At 38.3% G+C, this 12,140-nt stretch overlaps 1 protein-coding gene across 1 annotated transcript in view; it reads left to right on the top strand.

Moving 5' to 3' along the window:
* Positions 1 to 11,327, top strand: part of MSR1 (macrophage scavenger receptor 1) — a 234,633-nt gene extending 223,306 nt beyond the window's left edge. Inside the window, exon 11 of the mRNA XM_012760365.3 lies at positions 9,237 to 11,327. Coding sequence (XP_012615819.3) covers positions 9,237 to 9,370 — 134 coding nt within the window. The 3' untranslated portion in view covers positions 9,371 to 11,327. The remainder of the gene's footprint in view (positions 1 to 9,236) is intronic.
* Positions 11,328 to 12,140: the final 813 nt, after the last annotated feature.

Below are 12,140 nucleotides of genomic sequence, written 5' to 3'. Positions count from 1 at the left end.
CATGTGTTTGTCACATTCCTGTGTCCTTGGTAAAAAAGAACTAGAATAAAAATGTAAGGTTCTAGATGCAAGGATCAGCTCTGCCACTAATTCTATATGTGACCTCAATTGCTTTATCTAACTAGAACATAAGCCCTCACTAAGAGGTCAGGCTGAGAGAGAAGGATTTTGGTTTTGTCCACTCATTAGGCATCCAAGGCAGGTTTGCTGAATGACTGAATCAAACCATGCAAGGGATTGCAGTAAGTCCTTCATTTAAGGTGCTGGCTCAGAGCAGACACAGGGTGGGAATGCTCTGTAACCTACAATAATTACTTATTCTCTCAGATTTTCAGTTTCCTCAACAGTAAATGGAACGATAATAGCACTTAATATTTTAAGGTTGTTTGAGGATTCAGTGGGATAACATATCAAAGGTGCTTTGAATGTTTCCTGCCACTTAGTAAATTCTTTTTTTTTTTTTTTTTTTTTTTTTTTTTTTTTTTTTTTGAGACAGAGTCTCGCTTTGTTGTCCAGGCTAGAGTGAGTGCCGTGGCGTCAGCCTAGCTCACAGCAACCTCAAACTCCTGGGCTCGAGTGATCCTTCTGCCTCAGCCTCCCGAGTAGCTGGGACTACAGGCATGCGCCACCATGCCCGGCTAATTTTTTATATATATATCAGTTGGCCAATTAATTTCTTTCTATTTATAGTAGAGACGGGGTCTCGCTCTTGCTCAGGCTGGTTTTGAACTCCTGACCTTGAGCAATCCGCCCGCCTCGGCCTCCCAAGAGCTAGGATTACAGGCGTGAGCCACAGCGCCCGGCCACTTAGTAAATTCTTAAATGAGTGAGTTTAAATTTTCATTATTATTACCACAGCCTTGGTATGCTAACATGTATGAATCCCTTTCCCGTATTTTTTAAAAATGTGTGCTACCTTGTCAACACATTAATTGACCAAACGATTTCTTTCTTGTGCTTCCTCTGTGGGGATGGCCTTCCTGAGGCTGCAGCTATTGGAAGGATTCTCACTTTTCTTTTTTTTTAATTTTAATGTTAGCGTATTATGGGGGTACAAGTGTTAAGGTTACATATATTGCCCATGCCCCCCTCCCCGCTCAAGTAAGAGCTTCAAGCATGTCCATCCCCCAAATGTTGCATATCTTACTCATTGTGGTTGTATACACCCATCCCCTCCTCCCCCCTCCCACCCTCCCGACACCCGATAAATGTTACTCCTATATGTCTACTTAGGTGTTGATCTGTTAATACCAATTTGCTGGTGAGTACATGTGGTGCTGGTTTTTCCATTCTTGAGATACTTCACTTAGTAGAATGGGTTCCAGCTGTATCCAGGAATATACAAGAGGTGCTATATCACCATTGTTTCTTAAAGCTAAGTAGTATTCCATGGTATACATATGCCACATTTTATTAATCCACTCACGAATAGATGGGCACGTGGGTTGTTTCCACAGCTTTGCAATTATGAATTGTGCTGCTATAAACATTTGAGTGCAGGTGTCTTTTTCATAAAGTGACTTTTGATCTTTTGGGTAGATGCCCAGTAGTGGAATTGCTGGGTCAAATGGTAGATCTACTTGTATCGCTTTAAGGTATCTCCATATTGCTTTCCACAGAGATTGAACTAGTTTGCAGACCCACCATCAGTGTAGGAGTGTTCCTCTCTCTCCACATCCACACCAGCATTTGTTGTTTGGGGACTTTTTGATAAAGGCCATTCTCACTAGAGTTAAGTGATACCTCATTGTGGTTTTGTTTTGCATTTCCCTGATGATTAGAAATGTTCAACATTTTTTCATGTGTTTGTTGGCCATTATTCTGTCTTCTTTTGAGAAGTTTCTGTTCATATCTTTTGCCCATTTTTTGATAGGGTTGTTTGATTTTTTCTTGCTGATTTTCCTGAGTTCTAAATAGATTCTAGTTATCAGCCTTTTATCAGATGTATAGTTTGCAAAAATTTTCTCCCATTCTGTGGGTTGTCTGTTTGCTCTCTTGACAGTTTCTTTGGCTGTGAAGAAGCTTTTTAATTTCATCAGGTCCCATTTGTTTATTTTTATTGCTGCTGTGATTGCCTTTGGGGTCTTCTTCATAAATTCTTTGCCTAGGCCAATGTCTAGAAGAGTATTTCTAACATTTTCCTCTAGAATTTTAATAGTTTCACACCTAAGGTTCAAGTCTGTTACCCAGTGTGAGTTAATTTTTGTGAGAGGTGAAAGGTGTGGGGTCTTGTTTCAGTCTTCTACATGTGGCTATCCAGTTTTCCCAGCATCATTTGTTGAATAAGGATTCTTTTCCCCAGTGTATGTTTTTGTCTGCTTTGTCAAAGATTAGTTGGCTATATGAGGATAGTTTTATATCTGGGTTCTCTGTTCTGTTCCACTGGTCAATGTCCCTGTTCTTGTGCCAGTAAAAAGCTGCTTTAATGACTATAGCCTTGTAGTATAGTTTGAAGTCTGGTAAATTGATACCTCCTATTTTTTTTTTTTTTTAATTGCCTAGGATTGATTTTGCTATATGGGGTCTTCTCTGGTTCCACATGAAACGTAAAATTATTTTTTCTGTATCTGTGAAAAATGATGGTGGTATTTTGATTTGGATTGCGTTGACTCTGTAGGTCACTTTGGGTAGTATAGACATTTTTACAATGTTGATTCTGCTGACCCATGAGCATGGTATATTCTTCCATCTGTTCATGTTCTCTGCTATTTCCTTCTTCAGTGTTTCATAGTTCTCCTGTAGAGGTCTTTTACCTCCTTAGTTAAATATATTCCAGGGTACTTTATTTTCTTTGTTGCTATTTTGAAGGGAATTGAGTCTTTGATTTGGTTCTCAATTTGACTGTTGTTGGCGTATATGAATGCCTCTGATTCCTGTGTATTGATTTTGTATCCTGAGACTTTACCAAATTCATTTATCAGATCAAAGAGCCTCTTGGTTGAATCCTTGGGGTTTTCTAGGTATAATATCATGCCATCAGTGAAGAGTGAGAGTTTGATCTCTTCTGCTCCCATTTGGATGCCCTTAATTCTTCTCTCTTATCTGATTGCTGTAGAGAGGACTTCCAGCACTATGTTGAACAGAAGTGGAGATAGTGGGCAACCTTGTCTTGTTCAAGTTCTAAGCGGGAATGCTTTCAATTTTTCCCGATTCAGTATGATATTGGCTATGGGTTTGTCATATATGGCTTGTATCATTTTTAGGTAAGCCCCATCTATGCCTATTTTTTTAGCGTTATCATAAAAGGGTGTTGAATTTTGTCAAATGCTTTGTCTGCATCTATTGAGAGAATCATATGGTCTTTGTTTTTGCTTCTGTTTATATGGTGAATTAAATTTATAGATTTGCCAATGTCGAACCATCCCTACATCCCTGGCATGAAGCCCACTTGCTTATGATGAGTTAGTTTCTTGACAAGCACCTGGAATTGATTGGCTAGGATTTTGTTGAAAATTTTTGCATCTATATTTATAAAGGATATTGGTCTGTAGTTTTCTTTTTCTCTTGCATCCTTTCCTGGTTTTGGTATCAGGGTTATGTTCACTTCATAAAATGTTTTGGAGAGGTTTCCATCCTTCTCCATGTTGTGGAATAATTTCTGCAGGATAGACAATAGTTCTTTCTTGTTGGCGTGGTAAAATTCGGGTGTGAAACCATCTGGTCTAGGACTTTTCTTTTTAGGAAGGTTTCTTATTGCTGTTTCAGTTTCAGTACTTGATATTGATCTGTTCAGGGATTCTATTTCTTCCTAGTTGAGCCTAGGGAGGCTGTGTGTTTTTAAGAAATTGTCCATTTCCAGTTTGTGTGCATAAAGGCTTTTGTGGTATTCATAAATTATATCTTGTATCTCCATGGCATCAGTTGTAATTTCTCCTTTATTGTTCCTGATGGAGCTTATTAGAGATTTTTTTTTCTGCTTTTCGTTAGTCTAGCTAATGGTGTGTCAATTTTGTTTATTTTTTCAAAGAACCAACTTATTGTTTTATTAATCTTCCGTATAGTTTCCCTGTTGTCAATTTCATTTAGTTCTGATTTGCTCTTAATGATTTCACTTCTTCTGCTGGGTTTGGGGTTGGTCTGTTCTTCTTTTTCCAGCTCTTTGAGATGATTCATTAGGTTGTCTATTTGTGATCTTTTTGACTTTTGGATATAGGCATTTATGGAAAGAGTGAGAATGGGGCCCCAGTCTCTCCTTGCTTGTAAAGTCTCAGTAGAGAAGTCTGGTGTTATTCAAATTGGCTTCCCTTGTATGTTACTTGCTTCTTTCGTCTTACAGCTTTTAGAAGGGCCTCTTTAGTTGATATTTTGGTCAGTCTGATGACTACATGTCATGACGTCTTCCTGTTTGCATTGAATCTCCCAGGGGTCCTCTGAGCCTCTTGAACTTGTATATTGAGATTTTTAGCAAGGCCTGGGAAATTTTTCTCTATTATATCTTCAAATAGCTTGCCCAACCCTTGAGTGTTTTCTTCTTCTCTTTCTGGCAAACCTATGACCCTCACATTAGGTTTCTTCACATAATCCCACATCTTTTGTCGGCTTTGCTCTTTTCTCTTGTTACTCTGCTCTATCTCTATGACTGCTTTCTTTAATTGGAAGGTGTTATCTTCAATCTCTGAGAGTCTTTATTCTGTTTGATCTACCCTGTTCTTGAGGCTTTCCACTGTATTTTGTTCTTTTCTGAATTGATTCTTCATTTCCAGGAGTTTGGTTAAACTTTTCTTCATTGTATCGATTTCTTTAGTGAATTTTTGTTCCAGGTACTGGAGGCTTTTTGTGGTTTCTTTGTGTTGGTTATTGAGTTGTTCTTGCAGGTTGTTGAATTTTCTTGTGATCCACATTCGAAATTTCTCTTCTGTCATTTTGGTTGCCTGATTTTGGTTGGTGTCCATTTCTAAGGGGCTGGTGTTCCTCTTTGGGGGTTTGGTTTCCGTTTGGTTCTTCATATTTCTGGAATTCCTTCGCTGATTTCTTCTCATGTCGATCAGTTGTTGCTTCTTTCCTTTAGGTTTTTGTTTGGGTATTCACATGCCTTGTTTAATTTCTGAGCTGGTAAGTGGTGTCTGTGGGTGAGATTCGACCACTCCCTGTATGATAACTCAGTAGATGCCATGAAAAGCGTGTGCAGAATATCCTCCCTATCAGTAGGTGGTGCTTGCTTGGAGGAACAGGCTACGCTGTTGTTTTTATGTCCTGTAACCAGCTCTTGTTCCTCTCGAGAGGCACTCTAGTGCCTCAGGTGGTTGGGTGGGGCCCTGGGACTTCCAGGTGTGTCCTTTTCTCCCCCCCTCAGTGAGGGCTGGTCTAGGAGTAGGTCTGGGTGGAGCTGTGTTGGGTAAGCCTGCCCTCAGGCACCACCAATGCTGTTAGCAGGGGTCAAAGTTCTGTTCTCTGCTTCCAGGAAAAGCTGTCAGGGAGGGGCTGGAATGGCCTCACTCAGGCTGCGTGTGGGGTAGGCTGTCTGAGACCTACAGTCTGGAGCAGGCTTCTCTTCTTTCCACCCTCCCCAACTCTGTGGCTACTCCTGGGCCTCTGCCAGCAGGCCAGAACTCATGCCACTGGCCCTCCCCTGGCTGTGATGCTGGCAGGGAAATTCCCTGCACAGGAACGCCACCTGGGCTGTGCACAAGGCCTCCCTTTGGGAGGAGGTTGCTGTAGGATGCTGATCTGCCCCTGAAGGCACACACACCTCAGTAGGCTGTTTGCATATATTCCTTCTGTGCCCTGGGCAATGGGAGACCTGGGTGCACGGGATCTTGTCTGCCAGTCTGACCTCTGGGCCCCAGAGTTCAAACTAAATCCCCACCAGGAAGAGGAATGCCAGTCCCAGTTCACCCATGGGGAGCCCAAGCTGAGTCTGTGTCTCTCAGCCTCAGGGGCTGCCCTGTTCTTCTGGGATCACCGTGCCAGCAGCACCTGGGAGGGCTGGCAGGTAGTGAGCTCACCGTCTGAGTTCTCCTCAGTCAGCTGTAGGGCCCCAAAGGGAAGGTCCCATTCCCTGGAGGTGCCTCCAGCTGGTGGCTATATTGTCTCTCTTGGCAGCCGCAGTTAGGGATGGGGGAGGGGAGAAGGAGACAATATGGCGCCTGCCCCGCAGCTCGGGTCTGTGCACAGAGAAGTGCCCTGCGAGAGTTGGGAGCCTGGTGCCACGTCCGCTACAGGCTTACTGCTCGCTGGTGGTGGCCATCTCTGGGCTGGTGTCCACAGGTCTCTCCACCCGCTGAGGAGCCCACCAGTAGTCTGAGATGCCAGGGAGGGGAAAGTTAACCGCATCACCTACCCTTGCCACTGATCTCCAGGCTGCTCCAGAGGTCTCTGCTTCCAGTTCTCTGAAACTTCCTCCCATGGTCTTAGGTACCCCTCCTTCTGACCCTTGTCCAATGTATGCTCATCTTCTTGCTTTTTTCTTCTAATTTCTGCTAGAATCTGTCTTTTCTGCAGAGACACTCTGACGGTGTTTCTTGTCTGCCATCTTTGATTCTCACTCTTAATTTTCTTTTCCTGGCTGATAAAAATTCTGCAGTGCTGAAATCTAAATCCAGTAACTAGATCTACAAAATATAGGGCAAAAGTATCACAGTCCCCTGGGTCCGGAAGCCATGAAGTCACTCCATTTTTGTGTTCCCAAAATTAGGACAGAGCCATGGCTTTCACCAAAAATTAACTTCTGTTTATTTATATATCAATAATTCATAAGCATCAATAAATATAAGAAATACAACTTATAAATGTCCCACTGCTTTGTAGGACATTGCTTTGCTTTTGTTAATATGGGAATAGTTTTATTATTTGTGCAATTTTTTTATTTGCTTGTATTTTTAAGTAGTCCTTGGGAGTTTTTATAGACTTTAATACTTAAAAGGAAATATAAATACACAAACACACCTACACATACAAACACGTTCACACATATAAATAATCACAAACACAAAAGGGAATGTGCCATCTTTAACAAAGACAATTTGGAAACCAAAAATTGTCCCTTGAAAGGTTTCTGATTTTGAGATCATATTCCCTTATTCTTTCCTTTTTGTCTGCTTTAAAATTCCAAGTTGAAAAGCCTCAATTCTTATAAACATCTCAAAAAATAATTGAGCTGTCCAGCTTACCATTACTACTCTTATACTTGATCAGCCCAGGAAAACCTTTGCTTTTTTATAATAGAATCATTGTTTGAATTCCAATAATTTAATTATGATTATAGTAAATAAAAAATATATTTTTCATGATTAACTTGATAATGCACACCAGAATATAATTTGTCTCATGTTTAAATCTTTCTGTTGATGGCAAAAATTATTCAAAAATTAAATGAATGTACCAATTTATTTTACATGTAGAAATCAAAAAGTTGTGTCTAATTCTAGTGCAAATAAAAACATGAGTATTCAAACAAAATGTCTGTATAGACATCCATTAACTCTCCTAATCTACAGATTCCCTCTTCTCAATCCAATTTCAACATTTCTGCAGACCTACTCTTTTAAATTATAGATCTGATGATGTCATTTATTTTAGTGACTCATAATATAAAATGTAAGTATTTTTATAATATGGCCCCAGCTTTCTACCTAACCTTACCGATGAGTCTTCCTCCTCTCATTAATATATTTGGGTTTTAGATGCAAGGAGACTGTTAACTGTTTTAATACATCAAGCATTTTCATGCTGTTCCTACATATGGAATGATTTTTTTTATACATATGAAAAGCCTCTCCATTTTTTAAGGTTAGCTCCAGTGTTATCCAAACTGTAACTTACAAAATCACTAATATCTGCTAATTTATTTATATATATACACACTACTATACAATTATATACACATTATTAACCATGTACATATTGTTATATTTTATTCACTGAGCTCACAGAATATATCATTATTATATAGGCCTTTGAAAAGCAAGGCTTCATTTAACACTATATCATGTAACTACACAGAGGTCTGTTTCTAAGTTGAAGTATTTTTTTTTTAAACTTTTATGATGGGGTCTCACTATGTTGCATAGGTTGCTCTCAAGTGATCTCATGCCCAGCTACTGAAGTTATTTTTAAATATGTTTTATATATCTCTTGTGACTGAAGGAGAACCATTCAACATCTTACTGATCAAAATGTAAGAAATATGTTATTATGCCTACAGTATTAAGGTGTTTATTTACCATCCGCCAATTTTACAAATGTGTTTGTTGAAATTTAACTACTAATTCATTGGTTTCTTGATGGCATGAAATGTTCTTGAAAGCTCATCAGGGAGTTTGCAATTTTATATATTTAACAAAATATGATTAAATAATTCATGTAGAAGTTTCTCAAAGATTCTGTTTTCAGAAGTCTTAAGTGTAAAAGAAAGGAGAACTAGAGAATATAAGAAAGACATTTCCAAATATTTATTTTCAAAGTTATCTTTTGATAGCATGGACTCCTCTCAAAAAAACATTTTTTTCTTGTTCATTGATAAAATAGTGTCTTTATCAAATAAATAGAGGTTAAACTTATTTATTTAGTTAGTTAAGTATCTGCTAGGTTAGCCTACTGCTGACAGCCATTGATTTTCCTTATAATGTATCTGAGTTGAGCTCAAAGAGAGTAAGTATTAGCTTTGTCACTTTCTTGTTGTTCGCTTGTGCTTGTAATATGTGATGTTCTTAATCCATGGTTTCCTTACCAGGATAGTTTGAGCCCTTTGCTAATTTGAGACTAGCATCCATTTAATTAAAAATAGATAATATATTTGGTAAAACAGGTTCATGTAAATTGAAATACAATGGAAGCTAAGAAAGGGAGAAAGAGGCCACTATTGAATTCTCCCTTCTCTGGTATATCATGTGTTTCAATGCACCCCAAGACCCTTTAGATCTAGATACACTTAGATCATCACATTATTATTAATACATAAACCCATAATAATTAAGGTTAATTGCCTTCCTTATTTTTAGATTAATAATAAACTAAGTCCTTTAAAAAAATCAATCACTCTTTAATCTTTGCTTCAATAGAACTGTATATGTGCATTTGTTATACCTCTTATGGCTTTGTATTTTAGTAATTTACACATTGATAGAGTATAACGTTTTCTGAGACAGGGAATTAATTTTTAAATTCTAATAGAGCACAGAACTTGCATATAGATAATGATCAACACTGTCTTGTTTAATGAGTGAATGAATTAATGGCTTTACCCCACACAAACACACAACTATGCTTACTTATGGATTTATATCTGATTATTGCAGGTACTGGCCCAATATGGCTGAATGAAGTATTTTGTTTTGGGAGAGAATCATCCATCGAACAATGTAAAATCAGACAATGGGGTGTGAGAGCCTGTACACATTCTGAAGATGCTGGAGTCACTTGCACTTTATAATGCATCATATTTTCAGTCACTTTTATAAAATCGTTGTTCAGAAAAATTATTTTTATTATTTTTTCCCATAAAATCAGTTTAATGAATATTTAAGAGATTGGGAATATTTTCCAAAGTATAAGAATTTTTTAAGTTACTGAATAAACATATTGAATACCTTCTTACTATATGTCTATATTTAAACCATTTCAACTTCCACAGGTTTTTAAGTGTAATTTTCTCATATAATAATTTATACATTGAATGGAATATATTGAAATTTAGGAAGAAATGGAAGGAGCGAAGAAGGAAGGAAGCAAAGAAAAAAAGGGAGGTCCAAGGAATAGAAAATTTGCTAATCATCTCTTCATTATAGGCCCAAAATTTTGAATTAGAAGGTAGGTTGGTTTGTGATATTTCATCTTATGCTGAAGAACTAACAAATTAATTAAGAGAAAAGGCCCTTGGAACTATAATAATATTAGATAATTATTTCTATTTTAATATTCAAATCCCCAAGTTCACTTCCTATTTAAAAACAGTCTCATTGCATGTTTCATGTAGTAAGAAAGTCAAGAAATCTCAGAGAAACAGATTTATCATAAAACATGTCCCACCAGTATATGTGTACTCAGATTAGATTATATTTGGAGAAGAACTCTGCCCCAAAACTTAACTTGTGTTCACAGATAGACAACATATCAAGCATTTCCTATGCTAGAACAGCATTTGTTATATTTTTTATTTTAAAATAAAATGACAAAATGAATTATTATCTTCCAATTATCAACATTGAGTAAAATGATACCACATTGAGATAAAGCACAAATGCACAATATTCTCTATCTGCGGATGATGCTATTCTTGCAGAGAATAAAAACTTAAACAGTTCGTTACTATTTGCCAATGCCTTCTCCATGAACAAGGAAAGCAATGTCTGGTCAGGGAAAAGAGCTGGTTAGCATTTGTTAGGAAGCGATGTGATGTGGTCAGCATACCAGGCCATATTGGGTCTGCCTCTTGCTGCCAGCACATTCTAAGAGTGAGTCATTTAACCTCTAATCCTCAGCCTCCTCGCAGGTAAAATAGGATATCTGTGACCTACCTAATTTAGGCTGTGATTGTGAGGACCAGAGGAGAACATGTATTACTGACAAGACAAAAGAGTTAATAATTTTTCAAGTGCCCATAATATCTACCCCCAGCCCTCCCACATTTGACAGTGTTAATGAAAGTAAAAAAATGAATTTACTTTGAAGTTGCTTTTGTTTTTCCAGACTGTGTCCTTTTCATTTTGACATGACTCCGAGACTCCCACATGCCATGGTTTTATTAGGGTTCACAATGTGAGAGTGCTCTGTAAATTATAGAAAGTTTATTGTGTAGCTAGAACTTTTAATATTCCCAGATCTCCAGGGAGGGAAAAATGCTGCCTGAATCAGCTTAGTCTAATTTAGTGAAGGAACTGTCTTGTAAACTGAAAAACATTTAAAAAAAAAAACACATTAAGGGGGACATTTCCAAGGCTGCCTGGAAATACTTGGCCTGTCTGGTGTAGAAAGCCAGTTCTAGGCTTCTGTAGGAGTTCAGAGAAAGAGGAATTTTCATAGAAACTGATGCAACAAGAAGCCACAGCAGAAATCTGAGATCAGGATGCATTGGCAAAAACACTCCCCAAATAAATCTACCTCCTCCTGCCTTCCAAAGTTGCAGCCTTTTTAGTTCTCTCTCTTTTCCTCTGGGCTCTCCTATCTTTACTGTGTTTTTACTTTCTCTTCTTACTCCAGAAGGGCCTGGGGTTTCATTTAAAAGTTTGCTAAACTAAATCTGGCCAGTCCTGGAGAATGCCTGCCATGGTCTTCCTCCAAAGCACTCACTCATGATGTCAGTCTGCCAGCATCTGACACAGCACACACCGTCATCCAAGTCAGGCTGCAGAAGGTTCCAGAGAACTAGGCAACAAGAAAGAACAAAACGTGGATCCCCGTTGCGCTCATTTATGATCTGAAGGAGAAGAATGTGGTTTTGCACGGCGGAGATTTTTATAAGCGGTTCTGTGACAGGATAAACTTTTAGCAACCAGCGTGGAACACTAAAAGCTGAAACCACACAAACCAGTTGCTAGAAGAAGGAAAGCTTCAACTCAGGAGTTTTTAATTGGATTTAAGAGACATCTGGGAAGCACTGTAAAGTCGTGGAAAGGAAAGTACTATCTAATGATGATTGGGACTAGCAGGAAAGCTGGTGGTCTGCAAGCTTGAGGGACTGGTTTTTTATCCATAATACCGGAGTGGTAATGAGGCTCCTTGAGCTGAAAGTGCTGCTCCTCAGTGAATCAGAGATGGTCACAAAATCAGGATTCGAGCCTCAACAGTGCCCCTGATGAGGACATTATCTCTGCTTAGCATTTTTTTCACCTTTAAAATAAGGTATTTGCATCGTGACTCTCGACCTCGCCGAGTCACTGGTGTGATAAAATTAGATGCTGATATGAAAATCCATGTAAGCTGTGCAGTCTAATAACATTGAAATTAGCATTATTATTATTATTGCTGTCTAGGAAGAGATGGCGAGAGAGAGGAAGAGAAAACTTGTTTCTGTTTTGCACTTAAGGAGTAAGTCTGGCTTGGTATAATTCTGTACTCAGAATGATATATTGGTGTAGGGTAAGTTTTTAATATATGATAATATAAGTTTCTTAGTAGTTCTGATAAATCATTTTAGCCTAATTACATTGCTTTATTATATAATTCATGTCATGACATTGCCAGGTGCCAGTATTCTTAGTATC

Source organism: Microcebus murinus, chromosome 24 (assembly GCF_040939455.1).
Source record: "Microcebus murinus isolate Inina chromosome 24, M.murinus_Inina_mat1.0, whole genome shotgun sequence".
In the NCBI taxonomy this organism is placed as follows: domain Eukaryota; kingdom Metazoa; phylum Chordata; class Mammalia; order Primates; family Cheirogaleidae; genus Microcebus; species Microcebus murinus.
The sequence above is the reverse complement of the archived record's forward strand: the minus strand, read 5'-3'. Positions and strand labels throughout refer to the sequence as shown.